Source organism: Engraulis encrasicolus, chromosome 9 (assembly GCF_034702125.1).
Source record: "Engraulis encrasicolus isolate BLACKSEA-1 chromosome 9, IST_EnEncr_1.0, whole genome shotgun sequence".
Taxonomy (NCBI): domain Eukaryota; kingdom Metazoa; phylum Chordata; class Actinopteri; order Clupeiformes; family Engraulidae; genus Engraulis; species Engraulis encrasicolus.
This window is the reverse complement of record NC_085865.1, coordinates 15,129,777-15,155,051: the sequence shown is the minus strand read 5'-3', so window position 1 is coordinate 15,155,051 and position 25,275 is coordinate 15,129,777. Positions and strand designations below refer to the sequence as shown.

Here is a 25,275-nt window from a genome sequence, read left to right as displayed (position 1 = left end):
ACCAGAAACTTAAATGTTGATCAAATAATCATCAGTGGCCCATTATCTTATAGACTAACCTATGATAGATAGCTACCCCTTGGCTAGGCAATTGTTATTTGCAAGTTCTAGGCTACATTGGGTCTTTTACAATTTGGATGGCTGGGTGGATGGGAAAGCCGATGCCTAACATCCTCTGATAATAGGGATAAAAGTCACCACTTGATGACTGTGCCCCATTGTCTGGACTATTTTAGTGTGCTAAAAGGCTTTTTCAAACGCACCGGATAGAGCTCTAGTGTTTACAAATGTCCACGTTTCGTCTAGTAGACGTTGTCAAACATTCTCTGGAGATGCGGAATATGTATCTCATCACGCACGCGCATGATGCATGTGGCTGTGATGATGCGAGATGGGACATACACGTAAGGTAATGTTGCCACACTTGTTACTTTGTTGGTTTTGCAGAACAAGTGAAACAATTGTGTCATTCATATAAGTTAGACACTGTTACAATAAGCTGTGGAATGGTGCCTGTTTAAATAGCTACAGTGTATTGAAACGCGCCATTAGTTAATATTCACCACGCTAGCCGACTTGTCTTGATAAAAAGTGTAAGTAGGCTACTAATTTCCCTTGTGTTAATGGTGACACGACACTCACAAACAATATATTCTCATATTGGAATCGTGTTGAATCAATGAAGTGAAAACAACTGACCGTATCCACTTTTTATTCAAACATGACATCCGTTTTGTAAGCTGACAGTGTCGACAATGCGAGTTTTCCAGTGGCGAACGTGCACAGGGATACGCGTCTTATGAGGCTAAATGTGGGCGATTTTTGGTTCTTTGGTTGGTTCTTCTTTGTGGAAGCTAACCATAATTGCTACATGTAGCTGGCCACGTCTCTACTCTCGCAACTCTTTGCCACACGCATGACAGACCGGTATGAATGGGATATGGCTTAAAATCTGCACAACGACGAAGGATAGCGTTGGGGGGCAATCCCGAATAGCGGGACCGACCCTACAACCAGGCAGGGCAACCATGCTAACGGGGGTGTGGTTAAGCACAGTCGGTCAAAAAACGCGATAAGGCTGCTCATTCATTCCCGAAACAATGGAGGAAATGGTCAGCTAAAAACCTCATATTGTAGCCTACTTCACCTCTGGTTTGATGATCCTCATCAGTGAGGAAGAGGTGACCATATCCTAATGGGGAAATTTGTTGTAGGTCTACAGATTTTACTGCAGTAATAGTGGATGCAGTGTATGGATAAAAAAAAACCTTAGCTTACACACTGCAATAATGCTGCACTTTGGACAGGAGAGGGAAACACTGCATTAGCTGTTGTATCGCATTGTCTTCATAAGGATGATAGGAGGGGGTCTAGGTCAGAGGGTTTCAGGTTCAAATCCCACTCAGTTGCTCGCTGAAGTAGGCTAGACACCTGACCTAACCCAAGCCCACATTGCTCCAGGGACTGTAAGCAATTCCTTGTGTTCCCTGTAGGCTAGTAAGTCACCTTGGATAAAAACATCAGCAAAGTGTCTATTTGTTGTTATTATTATCATTGTTGTTCAAATTGAGTGCCTGTCATATGTCATAGATGACAGATAGAACGAAGAGAGATATCCTCCTTGCCCCTGCAATTGTAGACAAACAGAGTCACCGGAGCATCTTCAGATGTGGACATTTTACTGTTTTATTGGGCAAGTGCCAAAACGTCCTGGAACTTGCCCAACAACACTGTAAAATTTCCACATCTGATTCTGAAGATGTTCCGGTGACTCTCTTCTTTTGTTATAGATGACCGTTATGTTCATAGATTTTGACCAAGTCTTGTGTGCTATGCCAATAGACCCTACCAGTGCCTTTTAGATGGCCGCAGAGACATCAGAGGTGTTCACAGCAGAGCAAATTATTGCAATATAATGTCGATCAACTTTGAGGGACTGTTGTAAAGATGCGGGATCATTAAGATCAAACATGACTATGTAGCTCCATAGCTGTATTTGTACGTCATGTACCAGTAGGCCATATTTCAGCCCTCTGTATTGTTCAGTTCTTGCGCTAGAACCTTGCATAAAAAACAAAGGCTGAACAAAATTGACACTCCCCTCTTTGTATGAAACTGTAGGCTACTGTAACTTGGAAATGACACCATTTCAGCTAAAAAAAAAAAAAAAAAGAATTTTAATCCTCTCTCTGGGGTGTCTAAGGGACAGCTGTCCTAGTAATATTGTAGCACTACATATGAGATGCAAGTTGAACTGAGAAGAAGGAACACATTGAACAAAAGATTTTTGATTCAGTTTCCTCAGTTAGGGACATTTTACATTGTCTGTTTTTCACTGTTTGTTATCCAGGAAGAAAATCCCATGGCATTCAGGTGTTGAGGAGTGGGATGTGATGGCAGTGGGGAAGAAGCTATTCCTTGCGTTTGGAGGTTTTGGTGTGCGATGATCTACAGCGATTGACGGAGGAGAGGAACCTGTGCAGGGTGAGTGGGGTCTTTTTTTTTAACATACTCTACTCACTTCGTTGGTCTGTCCAATGTACTCGTCCTTTTAACTCTTTGGGTATCGTCGATGTCAGGAAGAAATCTTCTATGTCCACTTCTCATTGTTTTTTAAGTATTAGTTTATATTATAAATAATGTATCATGCACATGAAGACTGACCAGTAGTACTGATTTGTACTGTATTTTATAATGAATAAGGAACCAATATAAAAAAGTAAAAAAAATAGTGGAGATACAAGGTTTCTGTAGGACAGCGACGATATGTATGTACTACAGTCTGTTTTTGGGTAGCTCCAGACGTCTCCAGTTTGAAATTGCGTTTGACCAGTCTCCAATTGCAGTTAAACTAAACATTAATAATAAGACATTGACAGTAAACACACACACACACACACACACACACACACACACACACACACACACACACACACACACACACACACACACACACACACACACACTAGGGCTGGGAATCGATCCAAATTTCCTAGATCGATTCGGTTCCGATCCAGAAGGTCACGATCCAATTTGATCCACGATCCGATTCGATTTGATATCGATCTTCTGTATTGCTGGGTTGTCGCTTTATCCCGTTTATGCCTAAAATTCTAAGACCGGCTATAAAAACCTAAATATCTCAACCTTTGATACCCACACAAACATGAAATACCTTGGTATTAGAGAAACAAGTGGGAAACTTGGTATGAGACAGAAAGGTGGGAAAACACTGGCACTATTTACTTGAGCAGGCAGTGTGTATTTGGGCATGTAGTCTACATGAATGTGGAAGAAAGCTACAGGATGTGGTTGAGAAAATAGCACCTATAATCATCTGCAAAAGATCGATCCACAAAGTTGTGAATCGATATCGCACTTTTCGGACGTGAATCGATATTGGATCACGATTCGATCTTTTGAACCCAGCCCTAACACACACACACACACACACACACACACACACACACACACACACACACACACACACACACACACACACACATACACACATACACACACACACACACACACAGAGAAAGACCACAACATCGCAGAAAAAGGCAAGCCAGGCGCTCTAGTGTGGCAAGTGAGGAAGTTTAATAATCCGTAATTAGCTCATAGTTAATATGAAATTATAACACCAACATGTGTTGATCCAAACTGATGTGTGACAGGGGTCAGTCCAACTGTCCAGCTGGCCAAATGCAAAGATTGCCATCTTTCATATGATGTTATTAATGTAATTATGCATTTCACCTTAAGAAAAGAAGACAGGTGTGAACAGGCATTAGCCAGAAGAGCATGATGAAGTGTTGTGACACTAGGGTGTTTTTTTTAAAGATATTTTTTGGTCTTTTATACTTTATTGGTGACAGGATAGTTTGAGAGAGAGACAGGAAACGTTTGGGACAGAGAGAGATGGGGTTGGACGAGGACCCGGGCTGGAATCAAACCCGGGTTGGCCGTGTAGTAGACAAGTGCCCTACCATTTAGCCACGGTAGGGCTGACACAGTAGAGTTAGGGTGTTTTGCAAGAAATTGTTTGACTGCCTTGTTTGAAAGAGGAGATAAGTGCCACACACTCCCGAGTTGCAGAAATGATCTTTTAATGTGACGTTTCTGCCTCCATCTGCCTTCCTCAGGTCACGGATCAAGCAACAGTTAGTACCTTGCCTTGTTTGACTATTTGTCATTTCTAGCAGTTTATTCACATAGCACATGGTGACGCTATGCTAGATTACCATTTCAGTCATAGAAATGTTTGTAGTGATGATATGCATTGACCTTTTATGGTTGAGAAAACACTGCATAATGACTTGGTGACATTTCTGTTTTTTAATTAGACACCTGAATTCATCAAGCCGCCATTTTATTATCTTAAAAAATATCAAAAAGCCATTTTTAACTGATCGTCTACAATGTCTTGAGCTCATGTATGCCCAAAACGAGGCAGATCTGGTGTACAGGTTAGGAGGCATTTTTAGCAGTTCATTCTAACAGCCTACCGCATGGTAGTGTAACGGAGGCCAACTAGCAGAGTGTAACGGAGGCCAACTAGTAGAGTGTGGCGTGCAACGTTAGTAAACCTCCTTCCCGAAGCCTCAATACAGTGCGGTAGCTTTGGGCTATCGGACCGGCCCTTTAGCTCAGCGCGCTCGTTCTGTGACTCCTATTGCCAAATCAATGTAGTTGACAAGGTGGCAGGTTCGGACATACAGAAATGTTTGTATTCATTATAGGCATATATCTGTACAGTACAGTGTATGTGTGAGTTTCTAGTGTTGGGAAGCACTGTAAAATGAATGGATGTCAAAATTGAGATTATGATTTTATCTTACACACCATATTTTAAATTGTAAATTCATAAAGCCACCATTTCATTATCTTGCAGCATATCTAAAATCCCTTTCCAATTCATCATCTACAATGTTATGTGCTCATGTGTAACCAAAATGAGGCAGATCTGGGGTATGGTTTAGGACAAGTGTCCTAAATTCCACATTTCTAGCAGTTCATTCATCTACCATATAATGACACTATACCAGGTTGCTATTTCTCGAAATGAGGCCGATCCGATGTACGGTTTAGGACAAGTGTTTCAGTATTTCAGTTTTGGCAATATTGCACTTATCTGCGCGCAAAATTGACATAAAATTTGCACGGCAATGCATTCATTCATTCACACGCTCACGTATCCCACAGCAAGCATGTACCCGGCCTTAGTGAGTTCAAATTTCATTATGCCATATAACAATGCATTGTTTGATAGTTATGTTTTCGTTCGGTCTACCAGAGTGGTATGCATATGAAAGTGTGTTTTATTGTACAAATCTACCTGAATCTTGACATTATACTCCTGAGAGGAAGTGGGTTAGTGCTGAGCTGTGTTATATTATGTTTCGTGTGTTCTTCCCACGTCTCTGTGTCATTGTTCTCTGTGTTTTTAATGGGGGGAGTGGTAGCGAGGTCCTTTGTTTGTCGTGCATGCCTCGACCGTCCAGAGTGCGTTTGTAGCAAAGCCCCGGCTCACTTCTTTCAGCTTCTATTGTTACTGTTGTAGGCCCGACCTATCTAAGGCTGACCAAGTGCAATCAATAGCTACATTTGGTGAATACCATGTGGAAATGTGTGTTTTCCTGAAATAAAAAGTAAAGAGTTTGAGTGAGAGAGGGAAGGGCATTTAAAAATGAAATTACTTTTTAGACAGCTTTGCGCTGTCCACCTTGTGTTGATGGATTATACTCTTTGATTTCAGAACTGGCAGCGTCTGTGCTGTGTGCTGTTTGATAATGGCTTTTGTAAGCTTAGGGAAAGGCAGACCAAGTTGACACAACATTGATTCTTTGTGGTAGGATTAAAAGGAAATACACCTTTTGAACATTTTGAACAGAGATTGTTTGATTCAAATTGTGATTTGAACAAAGCCATTTTCTTTGATGTATTAACTACAAATATTTTTTATCCAAGAGTTAATAGTCCTTGAAGACACATTTAAACACTGTCCATGGATCGAAGATTTTTAAATGTCGGTTTCAAAGGTGGACACCATACAACCATACACCATACATTCAACACATTTTACTTTCAACTTTACCTCAAGTTTACATGCCATTGCAGAATTTGATTTGCCAAAGAACAAGAATGATGAGAAAAACGTTCTCTCATAGTTGGTGTGTCGCTTAAACCAGCCATTGTGTTTGAAATTAATGTGTCAGTATACATACCAATGTGATTTGGCCTGATAATGGGCAAACAACTTGACACAAGTTTGAATGGCTGTTAAAAGTAACATTGTTCACTGTTGATCTGTTTGCTTGTAATTAGTGGACATGCTATAAGACAGTGCCGGACTCCTAAGAGATCTTTGTGTGCCTCATTCAGTGTTCAACAGTCATTGGATTCAAAGTCAGAAGAATTGTCGAAAGATCTTTATGGCAAGGCAGTTAAGCGATATCAAATGGGAAGGTTGTAATAAACAGTATCACAGGAATTAAGAATGATCATAAACACTGCTCAAACTGTTCGTTTATTGAATTGAACCATGGTCAAGTTGGACAAAAAAGAAGTTCAGCCATTACTGTCAGTAAAATGGAATGACTATGCTGGCTTGGCACTAGAGCATGACACGGGAGTGGATTTTCACTCCCGTCCCATCCCAGTCCCAGAAAACAAATCCCATCCCGTCCCATCCCGGACTGGAGTAAAAGAAACAAATCCTATCCCGTCCACTCCTGAAAAGAATGTTTCCCAATCCTGCCCACTCCCACTCAAAATCAATCCCACTCCCGTTTCATCAAAAAAACGAGGCTTTTTTAATGAAAAAATAAGCGCGCATTCCCATTCTCCTTCATTTTTATTCCCGCTCCTGCCCACTCCCATTCATCTTTATTCCCGTTCCTGCCCGCTCCCGTTCATCTTTAAAATTTTGACTTCCCGAAAAATGTCATCCTCTACTTGGCACCCATTCTGACTCTACTTGCACCTACTTTGTTTCATTTCCGCGAAAACATCAAGCAAGATCAGTGTGTCTTTTTAATTGGAGATTTTGGGTGTATTGTTCTGTGTTTTATTGAGACGTACTGGATTTTGTTCACCTCCATTTCTTCCTCTTAGTGTTCAGCCCACTTTGCTGTTGTCGAGCTGCTCCAAGCAATGCTTGGATGTAAGAAATTTAAATGGCCAAATCGGATATTATGCATATAGTTAACCTTTATCACTGACTACCAATGCCTATACTTTAAATTTAAAGATGAAAGTTGTGTATAAATAATATGCCAACTAGCTGATACTCTTTTCTTATCTTATTATGAGAATGGGTGGAACAATTCCGATGCGTCTGCTGCCATTTTGAATGTTGGCCATCTTTGCAAGCATTGACGGGTCACTCATGAATTTCACCTTTTATGCATTTTATATCTGAAGCATATACAGCAGTGGTCTCCAAATGGCGGCCCGTGGGACAGATCCGGCTCGAGCATGGCAAACATTTAACCCGCCATGAAAAATGAAAACACAAATGTGTGCTATCTGTGGCCATGCGGTCGTTTGTTTGGCTCTCAGCCTCACTTGCGCTATATGATTTGGCCATCAACCTCATTTGTGCTATATTGGGGCAAAACAATTGGAGACCACTGATATACCGTATAACCTCCTTCACTTTGTGTATTCTTCCATGGGAATGTGAAGGGTTTTGATCTTGGCCCAGTGCCCCTGGTCTTTGATGCACACCAAGGGAACGCACACGTACTCAAGACACACAAGGCTGGACCAAACAGGATATGTGGCTGCATACCTGCTGCTGTATGGGTTTGAATGGACAGAGGTCATGACAGCGGACAGTGTGTACTCACTGTTGTGTAAGTTGTCTATTTTAGTGTTTCATTGCATTAAACTTGAGTTATATTCATCAGAATATCAATTTGTTTTCTTGATAAATAAACAAACAAATGTAGCTTGAAACAAGTGAAATATTATCACCAAGAAAAAAAATCACCCCATGGACAAATGTCTTACAACAAATCTAAATAGGCCTTGTCTAAGTTTCAGTTCTAAGTTCTAGTTCAAAAAAGTGCTAGTTATTAGTTTATTTTTACTGTAATTAAGATTGACTAGATGATATTGACTTGAAACAAAAAAAAAATGAGCTCGCTACAGGGCTCCAGACTAACTTTTTGCACTGGTTGCACCGGTGCGCCTAAATTTTTTTTTTAGGTGCACCAGCACAAAATTTAGGTGCACCCAAATGTTTTCATCACCCCATACACACAAGCACCTCATCTTTAAAAAATAATAATTAAAAATAATAACAATAGCAATAATAACAACAATAATATAAAAAATATTATGATGATGATTATTATTATTATTATTATTATTATTATTATTATTATTATTATTATTATTATTATTATTATCATCATCATTATTATTATCATTATTATTATTCTATTATTGTTGCTATAGCCTATTTTAAAAGACCTGGAGTCTTTCATGTGCTATAGGCTAGTCTTCCAAATGTGCTCCTTATAAAAGACATGACAGTAGGCTACCTAACTAACACATCTTGGCTACAAGCAGTTTGGCTGGTTGAAAAGACCAAATAGTAAGCCTTTTAGTCAGTATGTGTTTGACTAGTAAGATCAACATACCAGACTTTTCTGCAATAAGGCTACGCACACGGCACAAGCAAAGAGTTACAATATGAAGATGGATAGATGGATAGATTTTTGTTTAACAAACCCTGCTAAAATCATTAGACACAAATAGCCTAGCCTATGTTTACAGTGGAATCTGAGGTGAATTGGGCTTTGTTTATGTATTTCCCCGTTTTTGAGCGCTCTCCTTCTGCATAATGATTGTGGTATCTTAGCAAGCACTACGAACAGACAAGACAGCACAAGTGCGCTCGCTCGCTCGCTCGCTCACTCTCTCTCTCTCTCTCTCTCTCTCCCTCTCTCCCGTGCTGTCTCGAGGTGCATGAACGATGCCTTGCCGACTGATAGGCAGTATGTAGCCTGCCCTAGTCGCTATCAAAAAACTCTCACAGAAGTCCCGACAGACTAGCGCGTCACCTGTTGTTTGGCCAGCTCTGCACGCGGCTGAAACGGACAATTCTCCGCACCCGTCTGCGTTTTTGTGTGGCAATGTTTAATATCCGCTCAAGCCATTTAGTTTTTCCCCGTGTTTATGACTCTCTCTTGTTTAAAATATCCTCAAGTCATTTTGCTGTTTTTACCGTGATTGTAACTCTCTCGTCCGTTGCAAAACTCGCTGGCACATGTGACCTCGGATAGTTAAGCGAAGTCGGACATTCTATTCTGAAACGTCGGACTGCCGGTGAACGAGGAAGGGGGAGAAAGCTACCGGTAGTTCAGCGTAGTTGAAGGAATGACCGCATCGACACGTTTTATTGTGTGATGATGGGCCACCACTGTAGAATGACTATTAATTTTATGTCCATTAAAACGGTTGTTTGGTAATTGATTTTGTTCTACTGATGGCTGGTCGCACCGGTGCGCCTAAAAATATTTTTTAGGCGCACCATTGAAAAAAATGGGCGCATATGCGACCAAATTGGTCGCACTCTGGAGCCCTGTCGCTAAGATTTTATTTTTTGCAGCGTTGGGATGTCTGCAGGTCCGCTGTCCTGGCAAGCAATATGCTTTAACGTATTCTTTTAACTTTACTTTTCTTCTTCAGCACTTCAGAGGAGGTTGACCTTGTACTCACCTGATATCCTGATCGTAAAGATGTAACGTTAACACTTAATAAGTTGGCTAAGTAAATGAATTAACAAAAAGCTAATCTTTCAGGCTACTTGTAGTCCTGGAGATGATGGTTCAGTTCCAAGGGGTGTGTGTCTTTAGCATAGGTCTGCCAAACGCCATCAGTCCTGCCAAGGGCGAATTACTGCATGGGCCTACTGGGCCCAGGCCCAGTGGCCCAAGAGTCAAGGCGCCCCTAAAGCCCTAAAGCCCAAAACCCTGCGCTACCAAAAAAAACCCCCACCCCATTACTATATTTGTGTTAAAACTGCACTTTTAACTTCTGTACTTTCAAATGGTCTCGAAGGACAAACCTTCAACAACAAAGGCCCTCTAACATCTTGGCCAACTTTTGGAACCTTTGGAACCTTGTGATTGGGGGTGCCATGGGGGCCTCCATGGATGAGGGGGGGCTTTCTTGTTGTCTGGCCCAGGGGCCCATGGAGTCACGATCCGTCCCTGTAGTCTGCCAAGTAGCAGGGCCTTGTGAAGTTTGGACACGAGAGTGTGAACGGGTCCAGCTGGAGCGGAGTGGGCTCATTCTTTGCTTGATGGGGAAGGAGGCGGATTGCAGCAGGACTCCCTCTCACTCACTGAGGGAAGTTCCAACAACACAGCCCTAAAAAAGACATTGTTAGTGTCCCCTTGGAGACCTGGATTTACATGTATAAACACCTCCCCCCCATCTCCCTCTGCATGTAACGGGCTGGTATCCAAGGTTGGCACGCTGATGAATATTTCTATTTTGATGCTTTGGATACAGCTCATGAGCTTGTATATGTAGCTTTTTGGAATTTGTTTCAACATAACTGTTGACTAACTCTTAGCAATTCTCTGTGGAGGACCTCCTCATCAAAATTCCACAAAGAATAGCTGAAAGCTAATAAGCAAATCTGAAGTCATTGTCTTGATTGTGTGTACGGGTGTGTGGGTGTGTGTGGGTGTGTGCTTAATAGGAAATCAAAATCACACCTACAAGTTAATTTTATTTGTTTGGGGTTGTCACCCTATTCATCAATTTATTTTTCATCACCATAGTTCTTAGGAAGAACTTGTACGTGATTGCCCTGTGTATTATCTTTAGAGGAGGACCTGCTCTATGAGTGTTACATCAAACACTGCAACAACAGGACCTGGGGGGTATACCAAGAACCTGGCTTAGTAGTAAACCAGGATCATTTAACATTACGGTAGTGGTAAATCATCTTAGAGTAGACCTATTGTAGATTAACTTGTCTAGGTTTATCACTTATCCATGTTCTTGGAATACTCCCCTGCTCTGTGAGCATTTGCTGTGTGTTTTATTGCAATTTAGCCTCTTTCAAAAGTCATTATGTGGCCTAAGACATGATGGAAATCTATTTGACCCCAGACATGATGGAAAACTAATGATTCTTCTCAAACCTCTTCACCCGCGGCCATAGAGGATAGCTCTTTTTTCGATAGCCACAGTTCGCCCACACTCAGACTCTATTCCTGGAATTTTGGCGAGAGAAATACCTCCGGCTTTCAAGAAGAGGCCCGTTTTAGCATAGTGGGGTTTTGCCCGCGGCATGCTTCACCCTGGACTGTCTGTCATGTGACTCCTAGGTTTGTGCTTTTTAAACTCATTGACACATGCTCATGATCAGACACTCAGTCTCATGCACGTGTTGACGTACTGTACTGTACACACACACACACACACACACACACACACACACACACACACACACACACACACACACACACACACACACACACACACACACACACACACACACACACACACACACACACACACACACACGCACACACACTGGGGCACTTAAGTTTTTATTATAATTATTTGTAGATTTCAATAAGTGTTTTGCGATTACGTTTTTTTTGCATTAATATCATCTGTGTTCATTTTATGCTATCTTACTACAACTGAAACCCATAATTTGGTAGTGGGTTTGCAGGCAGGTGCTTGATTTTCTGGTCTACAAACTAGGCAAGTTACGTCCTTGCAAATGAAAGCATTGCGTTGTATATGTATTAAGTTCATTATGTCTAACTGTTTAACTTAAACACTTAGGGGTTTCTTTTGCCTTAAGACATGTAAAAGTTTTTATCTTTTAAAAACTTTTACATGTCTTAAGGCAAAAGAAACCCCTAAGCATTGCGTTGTAGTAGAGCATACCAATTTTAGATCAGATGTGCGCATCCTGTCTGGCTGGAGGTTATGGGAGCGGCCACTGAGAATTTTCAGTCATCATTATTGCAAATTCAGAAGTATCGGACATTTTTTTTTGTAAGCATGAATATCCAACCATGTCCTATCCGGCTTATTTCACTTTTACTTTCGTCATTAACAGACTCCTTTAAAACAGACATTGAAAGTGAAATTTTTGTCATAGTGAAGGGGTGACCTTAAAGGTGTACAAGGCACTGTAGGATTACCACTTTCATGGTCCACTGTCAGAAATACACACATGAAACCTTTGGTTGATGTACGTGAAGTAGGGTCATGGGAGAGAAAAAAAGTTCTCCAAAGAAAGTCTGACTTCACCTATCACGGTCAGGAGACATATTCAGATTTCATTTACATCGACCTTTAGTAGTGAATAACCGCAAGGGGAGTTAAACAACATTTTTATGACAATGTAGATTTTGAGACGAACATCTTTACGGGCACCACACAAACTCAAGTAAATTGGAGTGGTCGGCTTTAAATATTTTACAGATTTTAAAAGCGTTTGGAGAAGAAATGTAATTTTGACGGACTATGATTTTAATTAATGCTATAACAGCATTTGAACCTATGAGGGTCTACATTGGGTACAGTTATAGCATTACCACTTATAGGCTAAGTAAACGAAGACACCCTTTTCTATACAAAATAATGCTCCATCTCACTTTGCCAGGTTCGCCCCAAAGGTTTCCAGAGAAAGTGACTGAGTAAAATGGCCATCTCTTTTTCCTGGAGTAATTTTCATTGAAAACCTCTATGCAGGCAGAAGGCGTTTACAGAAACAGGGAGGAGGACCTTCATATTCACCAAGTTAAACACTATACTGTACGTCCAAACATATTTGCGCATCAAGTGACATCCCCATCCATTCCTAATTCATTCCGCGCTTCCATTCCAGTCTTTGACCATTCTTCCAGAAGCACATTTATGAGGTCACATGGACATTTTGGACAAGAGGGCCTGGCTCTCTGTCTCTGCTCTAATTCATCCCAAAGGTGTTCTACCACCAGATTGAGGTCAGGACTCATTATGCATGCCAATAAATTCATCCACGCCAGATTCTGTCATCCATATCTTTATTGGTCTTGCTTTGTGCACTGGTGCACTGATGCACAATCATGAAGTGGGGCGTCACAGTTCTAAACTGTTCCCATAAAGTTGGGGACATGGAATTGTCTAAAATGTCTTGATGTTCTGGAACATTTAGAGTTCCTTTCACTAGAACTAAGGGACCAAGCCCAACTCCTGAAAATCAACCCCTCATCATAATCCCACCTCCAACAAAATTTGGCAGAGTGCAATCAGACAAGTACTGCTTTGCTGGTAACCACCAACCACAGGGTCGTCTATCAGATTGCCAGATGGCAAGCATTACCGGTAACTCCAGTGAATGTGTCTCCACATTTGGATGGCTATGAGAAGAATACATTTGGAAAAATAATTTATACAGAATGTCTGTGACACATATACTTGTACCTACAAAAGAAAATGTAACTGGTGTGATGGATTCAAGAACGATGAAATGTAGTGGTGTGCATTGGCACTGCCCTCACGATTCGATCTGATTACGATTCGGGAGGTAGCAATTCGATTTGATTCGATTCGATTCAATTCTACAATGCATTGTAATGCATTACATGTCTACTGACAGCAAAGCAAATGTTTCATCAGTTATGATAAGGCAATACAAGTAGTCAGCTACTGAGCAACATTTTATTGGCTGTTTTCTGTATCAGTCTTGCAGTTTTCAATGCTTTGAAAGGCTTTTATTTCATTTAACATTCATTTGCTCCTGAAATATCCACGGAAGTAATTGAAACGTAAAAAAATTGCCGCATCGATTATGGAACTTGCCGCATTGGATTGAATTGTGCATGCCCCGCATTGCATTGCATTGCCGAATCAATTATTGTTGACACCACTAATAAACTGGCTACCGCTTGCTGCCCAGATGAAGCACAAGGCCTTGACACTACACTTGCCTACAAAACCACCTCTGGAATGGCCCCTGCTTACCTGAAGGACATACTAAGGCCTTACAGTATGTTCCTGGCTGAGAGCTACTGTACGCTCCTCCAATAAAGCCGTCTGGTCGTGCCGCCTGCTCACTCTTAAGTGTGGCCAGTCAAGACTGTTCTCTGTCACTGTCCCTCACTGTCCCTTCTTCCCCTGAGTGAGCAAGATTAGGCACATCTCTCTTAACCTTCAAGAAGCAAGTAAAGACTCTTCTCTTCCGTGACTATTTACTGCACTAATGCTTGAGCTGGCCCAGCACCGGGCTAGACGCCATGGCATGTTGTGTGGGTATGTGTGCACTCTACTTAACCCCATGCTGAAGTACTTTTTTAAAAAAAGCCCTACTTGGCATCTGCACTCTGTATATTTCTTGTGCACTTTGTATCTGCAAGCGTTATAGGCTATGATTATGTCCTCCATTGCAATCCAAATGCAATGTAATGTAATGTAATAAAGGTTTGGGAATGTGGAGGGCGTACAAAGATGCAAACAAGATAGTAATGGGCTGGGCTCACATAGAACAGTAAAAATTAAAGGAATAGTAACCTGACATAGTGTTGTTGATATATTGTAAATAAGTAAACCATCTCAGAGAAAACTTGTATAATATCCTTATCCGCCCATTTTTTTAATAGTAGTTTCTGCAGACAATGTCTGAATGTCAGGACTCCTCTGCAGAACAGCAGTTCTATCTGGACACTAAAAAGGCACCATGTTTCATTAAAATCTGTGCCAGTCGGCCCCAAAGTGTCTAATTTCACATGGAATGACCCAAATGTATGATTTCATCACATCTGAAAAAAAAATATCATACTGCTTAAAAAAATGACATTACATTACATGACTTCAGCCATGAATGGAGGTGTCAGGATAGGTAAGCCACCTCCCTAACAACTGGGCCACGGCTTCCCCAAAGCTTTACACATTTTGTCATACATTTTCGATAAAGTCCAGTGTAATGTTAGCCTGGTCCTGACCATCCCATAATACTACCATTTCCATTTCGTATTCATGGTCTAGACTTTGTTTGATCTGACGCGATTGCAGGAAGTAGGAAGGGCATTTTCGGAAAAAATCAGTAACTTATAAGGTGTTGAACAAATATGTCTGATGTCTATCTATGGCGATGTAGGACCGTTTAACAGACATGTCTGTGAGAACATCCTACCGTAGGATATAATTACAATGTAGGACCGTTTGTTAGAACACCGGCGAAAATCCTACCGGTCAACATCTCTCCACAGAGGACGGGTACCATACGTAGTGCTGAGTCAAGTGTCTTGGCGGAAGTACGTAGGATGGCGCACGAGGCTAGTGTTATGTAGCTACTGTCAAGGTTGAAAGTCATGTTGAGAAAAAAAAACTGAAATTGAACAGTCAGTTCAAATGTTTTTTTGTTTTTTTTAAGTGTCCACCGTTTGTTTGCCTGACTTGATCGTAAAAAAAAAATGCTTTTGATACAGATTACTAGGGAAAATATATATTATAGATTTCTGAAAATACACTTGGAGGGTTTTGAACAATTGGTTCTAAAATGAACAATTGGTTCTAAAAATGGAAATTGTATGAATTTGCTGCTCTCTTTGCTGCTGGTGTGTTTGGTCTGTGTGCATGTGTCATGTATAGGCATGGGTGTGTGTCAGGGCTGAGTCATTATTGAGCTGTATTGAGCTGGTCACATGATCACTTGTCAGAAGTCCGAGAGAGGAAATATAATCCGAAGGAGGTAGGATTGAGCCATCAGTCTGCTGTGTGAACCACGGCACAGTGCCTCTCTCTCTCTCTCTCTCTCTGCATGAGCAGAAAATCTCACACAGTCTTCTCACCAGTGACCTCTCTCCCTCTCTCTCTTCTCTTCTCCTCTCTTCTCTTCTCTTCTCTCCCTCCTCTGCCCTTCTCCCTCCGCTGCCCTCCCCCTCCCCCTCCCTCTCCTGTGCCTGTCTCACTGGACCTCTGCTGTTCCTCCACAGTGCCCTGACTCCACACTACTATGTCAGTGGTAGCCCCACAGCAATAAGCACACCAAGGTAAGATGCCCTTTCACTTATTTTCTTTCTCTACTGTTCTCTAGCCCTTTTTAAATCGATGTATTTGGTTACTTCATTTTTTTTTAAAAAAATATAAATGTCAGCTAAGTGTTGACTAATGTCTGAGTAATGAGTAATAACTGAAAAAGTAAATAATAATACATTACTTTAATGCATTGGTTACGTTTTGACACTTCTGGTGCTTCCTACTGCACCTGCAGTAATGAGCTTATTGATGCAAATGCACTGTAAGGTGTTTTTCAAGTCAAGTCAAGTCAAGTTGGTTTTATTGTCAATTTCTTTACATGCACTGGTCATACAAAGAATTTGAAATTACATTTCTTGCTTTCCCATGCAGACATAGACTAATCTAGGTAAGGACATAGACAGTATAGACATAGACAGTACTTATACATGGACATAAGACAGTATGGACATAGACAGTGCTCATACAGACATTTAAAGTTCAAGACTGGACAACAGAAGACTTGTAGAGAACATACATTAAGAGGAGGTAATTGTTGTGCTTTTCCTAAAAGTCCTTTTTATACCTCGTCTTAAACATTTGCTCATGTTTGTTCACATTTAGGGTACAAATGACTAATGCTAACTGTGTTTTGTAATAGTTTGTCATTGACACCAAGTTTTTCAACCGTAAAGTTTAAGTCTCTGACTTAAAAGAGCTACAAATAAAACCTGGAAATATAACAGCAACCACCCTGCTTCATGGGTAATTTCAGGAGGACTGGCACACTGTACAATGACAAAAGCCCATGAGGGACTGTGCTTTTGTGTCTAATGAAGGGTGTGTCCACATCAGAATCCAGGTTAGCTTTGAATCTGCTGGGATCTCCTCTGAGGATTAAGTCTCTGTGATGTAACAAGCACATTTTTTCAGGGGGTAAAAGAATGGTAACTAAGAACAGGGTTTCGTCTCTAGTAGCTATCCTGCCAATTTTAGTCAACATAAAGTAACAAGGATTACTATATGTCTCCAACCTTTGGTTTGCATGTCAGTGCAACATGTGTCAGGTGTTGTGTACAGGGCTCTAAATTAACTTTTTCCACCACCAGCCAATTTGGCTAGTGGACATTTTTTCTTACCAGCCAAATAGAAGTTCAACTAGCCATTTTTTTTTAATCTCGCCAAAATAAACTATGCATTAGGCTAGTTATTTTTTTTCTAATTAAATGGTCATTTTGTCCAACTGTTTCTACAACACAGATACACTATAGGCCTGCATAGGCTACTATATGCCTACATAATCCCTAAGCATAGGCCTATTATAGGCTAGGCCTATATATTTTTTCATTATTTTTTAACTTCTGCTTTATTTTTTACTTTCATTACTTAGGCCTAATTAATTTGATTAGTTTTTGTTCAATTCCTCTGAAAACAGCTGAATCACATCACACAAGCCACTCACATAACAGACCTTTAACATACAGTAACCAAGCACACAGCCAAACACTACAAAACCTCACATACGCACACCCCAAGGAAGGAGAAGAGATGAGAGGAGAAGGAGAGGAGAGAGGAGGAGCTCTTCTCTACCATGCGCAACAAAATGACAAGAAGCCTAGTTTAATTAAAAGTAAATGATATCTCGGGAATCTTCGCTTCCTTTGTTACTTCCACAGCTTCGTCGTTGGTTGCTTTTTTTTCCCGATGGCGTGGGCTTTCCAACTTGCGCCAGGACTCGGAACATTTCAGAAGACAACTGAACTGACAGCTACGGTCACACTACTCTGACAGTCGGCTCTCCTCCTCTGCCCTGGTCGCTATTTCGTTCCACAACCACTCATTTTTAACGTCACTATTTACAATTACTACTAGCATTCACCAAAACATAGAACCTTGCTCTAACCCCCGCCACATTCTCATCACTCGCACAAAACATAGGCTGGATCTCAAATGGTGCACTTGTGCACTTCGGGCACTATGTTTCAGTGCGAAACTAATACGGCATGCACACTGAAACATGAACACTAAAGTGCACAGGTGCACCATTTGAGATTCAGCCATAGTCTACACAACAGAAGTTAGCGCTATGCATAATCTGCGTAAATCCTGTTATTGAAACGGTCAGGGCCTCGCTGCTTCAAAAATGCAGCCTGTTAAAGCAAGGTTCATATAGCCTAGTAATAAGAGCAGTAGTGACGTTAAAAAGGTTGTAGCGAAAGCGACGAGAGCATAGGAGGAGAGCTGCCTGTCAGAATAGTGTGAGCGCAGCTTAGCTGACAGAAGGCTGGTCGTCTGAAATGTTTTCAATCCTGGCGCGCGCAACAGCATGGAGTTGCCGCTCGATGAACTGGAAAGCCCACGGTGGGAGCAAGGAGGTCTACATAAGGTCCTTACTGTATCATTGGGTGGGAGGCTACGTCTTGACGCTAGTGTCCATGGGTAATGTAGGAAATCTCGCCGTATAACGTTCGTCAGAGCAGCGGTTTACCGTTCATATGTTACTGTACTCGGGCGCTACTAGCCAAATTGGCGGGTAGGTATTTTTTTCTACTAGCCAAAATGAATTTTCACCCGTGTTTGGCGTGTTGGCGTGTGTTAATTTAGACCCCTGGTTGTGTATATGATAAGATGATTAGAACATCAGCGCCAACAGAGTTCTAATGTATACTGATGAATACACTCACTACCCCTCTTTCTCTCTACGTGTTTCTTAATTGTATTAATTTGCCTAATTATGTACACATGTTTATGTTTCACCTATTTGTGAAATTATAATGTGAATCAAATTATATTGAAACATGTCTGTAACAAAGGCTTCGTTTTGAAAACGTCACAACACTTCACAATTTGGAATTAAATGAAAGTGCAAAGTAAACTATTTCATTCTGAATTATTAATTCGGAATTAAAAACATCATGTTAACGTAGCCAATGTGGAAACCTCCAATTCTCAGACCTCTTGCTCGACCATACAAAGACAATACTATAAGCATGCCTACGTCCATCTTAAAATCAGTCAAATGTGTCAGTGATGTGGTGTGCCTTTTTCATTTGAAAGACGACAACTGAAGAAAAAAAACAATATGTTGTAAAGATGTGGCTTTTCCGGCTCAATCTGTTCCACATCCATAAAACTTGCAGGGCTAAGTAGTACTTGCTTTTAATACTCTGTCATTTTGAGTGTGTTTTGAGAAAGCTTTTCATTTGTAATGGTATATACATTGTGGTTTTCTATTTTGAGTTTGGCATGTCCACTGTTGCCCCAGTTTTTGTTTCAAATTGAAATTAACGTTCGAGGTAACCTTTTTTCACGTCTAGTTAAAATGCAATCCACACTCCCTTTTGTATTTGCAGAATGAAAAAAAGCCTGGTCATAAACTTATGTCCATGTCTGTAATTTGCAACAATTATCTCCTAGACTCTACCTGTTAAAAGGAAACAGGTTTGTAAAAGTTTATTTGTCAAATGTATCCAGGGCTTGAGTTGTAGGGGGGTGAGGGGGGAGGCCATCCCCCCTACAATCAAAATGGTCTAAAATCATCCCCCTCAATGAAAATGGTTAAAAATCACCCCCCTCTTAAACAGGCATCCCTTCTTCAAATTGCACTTTTAACAAGGTAATTTTCAAAATGTTCAATCATAATAATCATAATCCATCTCTGACCGTCCCCCCTGCTTTGATTTTACAACTCGACCACAGAATGTATCCCCCTGGTATTTCCTCTCTGGAGGACATAAAGGTACAAATGAAACATGAAAAGACCATTTTAGGGCCAAGCCCTTGTTTTTTCTCAGAGGTTCTGTGCAAGTCATTGAAGAAGTAAGACGTCTGTCAGAACAGTACCATGATTGATACTAGCTTGTTTTTATAAGAAAATAATAACACCGCACCCCTCAGCAGTGGGGAAGAGGTATTGTCTTCGCTCCGTTTGTTTCCCTCTGCTAGCACCAAAGTGTTACGACAAAGCTCGGCCTACTGATCAGGATGTGTATGTCATTTTCTGGATAGATGTGGAATGACTCTGATGTCAGGATCATAGCTTTTCTTTGGCCATAATAAATCGATTGCAGGGTCAAAGGTCATTAGTCAGGCCGTAACATGGAAAGTGTAGTCTGGCACCGCACCGGCAAAGCTGTGGTACTACCGGCAGGTGTTCAAATCATAGACATGTACATGTATACTGCTGTACAAAGGCAAAAGAGCAGTAACTACACTAAAATTGAAACAGAGAAAAATGCCTTCAACGTTTTTGTATTCGGTTGGGTATTATAGCTCACCAAGAAGGATGAACCACATCTAACAGGATTAACTGTGGACGCAAGAGGAAGCTGTCTGAAAGGGATATTTGGGTGACCGGCCGTGAATACTGACCCTGTGGAGCTCTTGATGGACCGTTCTGTTGGAAACAGGAGAGTGGAGGTGCACATTCAATTCTACCATGATTTGGACGGCTGTGGTTTTATGTTTATAGGATACAGTCTGGGTTAGCACCCAAACATCCCTCTCAGAGACTTCAGACAGCTTCCTCTTGCATCCACAGTTAATCCTATTGGATGTGGTTCATCCTTCTTGGTGGTATGCAGACATTACCTTGGATACCGTGGCTCTTGATACATCACAAAGACTTGCTGTCTCCTTTTTGAACTCTGATATGTCACCCATAATGTTGTATGCATTGCAACATTTTGAGCAAAACTGTGCTCTTACCCTGCTAATTGAACCTTCACACTTCACCTTACTGGTGCAATGTGCAATTAATGAAGATTGGCCAACAGGCTGGTCCACTTGAGGCATGAAACTTCCCACACTAAACTGACAGGTGTTTCAGTTATTTTGTTCAACTCCTGTATGTTGTAATGGAAAACTAGTGATGAGTTTTACACATGAAAATAGCCCTCCTGTGCAGAATGACTACAAGACTTGGTTTTGTGTTACTTTCTCATCAGTAGGTAGGCAGATTACATGCAGAGTGGGAGAGGATTCGCAGCACAGTAAGAAAACAATCGTGACTTAGCCTACAGGAGTCGCTCTGTAGCAGTGCCTCCAGTTTAGACCTGCTCTGGGAGTCTAGGCTCCATGACCATAGATTAGTGTTTCTCCACCGCGGCTCTACAGCACTGCAGGGGGGCATTAGAGAGCCCTTGGGGGGCGTTGAGAAGAATGCAGATGGGGGGTCAGTTGTAATTGAGGGGCATTAGTCTGTTTTTTTTTTTTTTTTTTTCGTGCTAAGAAGGGTGTTGCCTGGCTTATGATAAGGTCAAGGGGGAGTTGGGAGGCTTATGATGAGGTCAAGGAGACATTTGTTCGAAAAAGTTTGAGAACCACTGCCATAGATTGAAGCTGTCTTGTTATCATAGGGTACACCATTTTTCGAAATGGCACTAATGTTATATCTCCCCAGTTCCATCTGAGGCATTCATTATGCTTTCAGAAATGCACCAAGACTATGCTTCACAGTTGGGACAATTGCAACAATTGGGATCAAAGCAATGTAGCCAGGCTCCTGCCTCAGCCTCAGTATTTACCCTCGTGGTGTTTTTGGATCATAATTTCCAAAGTAGACTAAAAGTGCACTTTAAGTTTACCAAAAGTGGTGACACTTTAGCAGGCTCATGATTTCACATGTACATGTATACTAAAGTAATACTTAGGGATGCTTCAGATGACTTAGTGTACTTGGATTCACCATTCATTCTACTGACTGCATTTAGGGGGTTTTTTTTACATTAAAAATGTTGAATGACGTACTCCAAATATTATCTCAAATGTTATGCAACATCAGCAGGTGCTCTCGGCGCCTGGTGCAACATGGATGGAGCATTCAGGCTCATGAGATTTCAGATTTTTTTTATTACAAATGAGGGTATGTTGGAGCTGAATTAACACATTCTAATGCAAGAGGAGGGTCTTAGCTTTTAAATGCAACTTATTTTATGTATTCATGTGCTTTGGAAGCTGAGGTGTTTAGGTTATTATAGGTTCAGGGCACCTCTTCCCAAAAAGGGCTCAGGCATTTAGTTTTTTTGCAGGTGCCTTGTGTTAAAATAGGTTAGCACACGCCGTTCCACTGGCTCCAAAACCATACATTTTAGCTAGGTTAAGTAAACTTTGACAAACTGTATATTATATTCTCCAAACACAGAAGCTTGGTATCATTACTCAAGTGACTTTCCTGCCAGAAAACTCACCGCCTGTATGCTGGACTCTTAAACTGGCTCTGTTCCACTTCTGGGTTTGGCATCACCATTCAGAGCAAAGAAGTCGTGCTCCAAACAGCCCAGACAAACCACAACACAAATTTGTTAGCTTCAGATTTAGGACCAGGGGGCCTGCCAGGAATGGCAATACATCAAACAATGACCCAGGGTGCCTATTTAGCTCTTCTTGGCAGTGTGCAGTGATCACATTTATTCTAAAACACAACATATTTTTTAATATGAACCTTTCAATAAACTACAGATATGGTCCTTCTCTTAGTCCTGCATGCCACCAGAAAGCTATGTCAAGGAAAAATGTTAATTAACCGATTGTCTCCTGGAGATGTCATATACGCTGCATTCAGGTTCTTGAGATTTGAGCTGTTTTATTAAAAATGTGGGTAATTTAGAGCTGAATGAGCACATTCTACGGCAAAATGAGGGTCCTAGCTTTTAAATGTAACTCTTTTCATGTTTTTATGACGTGCTTCGGAGGCTGAGATAAATAGGATTTAATAGGCAAGGGGCACCCTTTCCCAAAAAGGGCTTAGGACAACTTGGGTTAATTATACTATGTAATGGACATTCTTCTGCAAGTTGTTCTACTACTCTACAAAACATGGTAAAATGGTATCCATTATATAATTACTTCCACTTCCACTGTTTAGAAAAAAACAGTGCCCCATTGTCATGATTGCACTGTGTAAATCATGCATCAATATTTAACACTCAAATCTGTGCACTATGCATTTGACCTGTCCAATTATTCCTATATATGCAAACTGATCTTCAGTATAATGTATCGTATAGGGTAGAATAAGCCTGGTACCATAGAACAATATTCGTTTGATATTTTGTAGCATATTTGGTTGACATTACTTTCATCAGTCTACATGTTATGAAATTAATTATGGCCTGGAAAGCAAATCTTGCTGTGAACCTGACCTATCATGAGACATCAGACGAATGTCCAGACCATATGCTCTAATTCTGTTTCTGCTTTGTCAAATCCAAATCGTGTGCAATCATTCTTCCAAACATCAGGTGTCGTTTACTATAACCGTGAATATCATTGAGTTTACAGCTGCAATATTGAGCAAGTACAACTTGTACTCATCCCACCTCAGTCATGCTCAGATTTGGCTCAGATTAAGTTGGGAAATTGATACATTCCCATTTTGTTTTGAAATCTGTCTCTTAAAGGTGGTGGTGCAGGTTAACCAAGGTTAAAAGGTTACGTGTTATATTATATTACATTACTTTTCTGAAATGATGTTGGAGTCCCTGTATTCATGTTTAATCTTTTAACAGTGATGGTGTCACATTGGGGACTCCCCCTCTGCAGAGAGGCTCCTGTAGAGAGGCAGATCTTGGGTCTCCAGTCCCCAATGTGCTGTCATTCACTGCTTTATTGGGAAAGAATAATAAGTCACTTTTTCATATAATATTATGTTTTGTGGTACCCAACCAAGTCAAATACAATGGATAATAGTTTAAATGTGTACCACTAACAAGAAACCGGTGAAATGTCTTTTGAATCTTAACCTTAAATCTTAAATGACCACCTTTAAATCCTCTGTTAACTGTACTGACTGAGCCACGTGCGATTCCTTATCTGCATCAGTGTCCCACAGTAGCTGTTGCTTATCTGAGTGTTATCAGGCAGTCGGTCACTAATGATGGCTGGCAACGTGGAGGTGCGTTGTGGCAAGATCACTGCCCTACAAAGCAAAAAGGTTGAAAAAGAGTTATGATTTTAATTACATTTATCAAAAAACAAAGATGAATAAAATGATTCATCTGCAAAGAATGTGGTACAGTAATATAGAGTAACAAAAGAGCCATGTGTCAGTAATATACCTAAAACTACTTAGGCTGGACAAGAGAATAATTTTAATATCATTTTACTCAGTTTTGCGCAGTTACTGCCTATTTGCTTTGAAGGGCAGCATAGAACTCTCTCATTTCTCCTTCAGAAGCATCCAAGAGTATAAACCACTGTGCAGTCACCATTTATTAAAATTCAACTGTTTTGTTTAGTGTGCATTTAGGTCTCTTTCTACAGAAAATGAAAATCTATGAATGACACCCAAGACACTGAATGTATGCTTTTCTAATCATGTCTGATTTAAGCGTGTATTGCAAAACATACAACAAAATACAGTAACTATGAAATAACCGTTAAAAAGGGCCATAATAGTACTGTATTGTGTACCCTGCTATGCTGCCACTCTAACCGAAACAATTTGAAGGTGGTGGTAAGTATTTGTGAAAAAGTTAAATGGTACATTTGTGAATGGGCAGCATAAACTACTAAAAATATTACGCAGCGCACCTTTTAGGGGACACATTTCAAAACAAAAATGGGAATGTATACTACATTTCTCAATGTAATCTCTAACAGAAACAAGATCACGAACACACACACATACAATACTGTGGTGTTCACTCATCCAATCATGCCCCTGCCCGTGTGCTCTGCCCCCAGGTTATGCAGCCCATAAGTTCCGGCCTCAGTCCCAGCGAGAAGGAAAAGGGCTAAAGCCTGAGCCAGGTTTGAGGAGGCTCCATAGCAGTGCAGAGCCCTACCCACTACTTCCACACCACAGCCACCACCACAGGTGCCCACCACAGCGGAGCAGGAGCCATGAGTGACCCTCAATCCCCCATCCATGCCATGGACACAGTGGCGTCCATCACTTACACCGTGAGTACCTTTATCCTAATTAATCCAATTAGTTATATATAAATGTGTATATATATATACTGTATATTTGTTTGTTTGTTTGTTTTTTGTGCTTTTTCTTCCAATATTGAAAGTCAAATATATGTGCAATGAAATGCATCATTCACTGACTCCAAAGTCTGGCTAAAAAGTTGCATTAAGTAACAACAATAAGAACAACACCATGCATTCATTGTCTATAATTACAGTTGATATAGGTCACATAGAAATTATTTTGACATTGTTTGAACGAGTCATTCGGTGTCAACTCAGTCAGTGTCTCCCGCAACTAAATTTTGGTTTGGATGATACTTCACATGTACAGTATGTAATTGATGAGCAATGGTTAAACATTTCAGTTAA

The 25,275-nt window shown here is 40.8% G+C and overlaps 1 protein-coding gene across 1 annotated transcript in view; it reads left to right on the top strand.

Moving 5' to 3' along the window:
• Nucleotides 1-334: 334 nt before the first annotated feature.
• slc4a2b (solute carrier family 4 member 2b) overlaps nucleotides 335-25,275 on the top strand; it is a 73,465-nt gene continuing 48,524 nt past the window's right edge. The window contains exons 1-4 of the mRNA XM_063206660.1: nucleotides 335-409; nucleotides 2,351-2,484; nucleotides 15,969-16,025; nucleotides 24,676-24,894. Coding sequence (XP_063062730.1) covers nucleotides 24,835-24,894 — 60 coding nt within the window. The 5' untranslated portion in view covers nucleotides 335-409; nucleotides 2,351-2,484; nucleotides 15,969-16,025; nucleotides 24,676-24,834. The remainder of the gene's footprint in view (nucleotides 410-2,350; nucleotides 2,485-15,968; nucleotides 16,026-24,675; nucleotides 24,895-25,275) is intronic.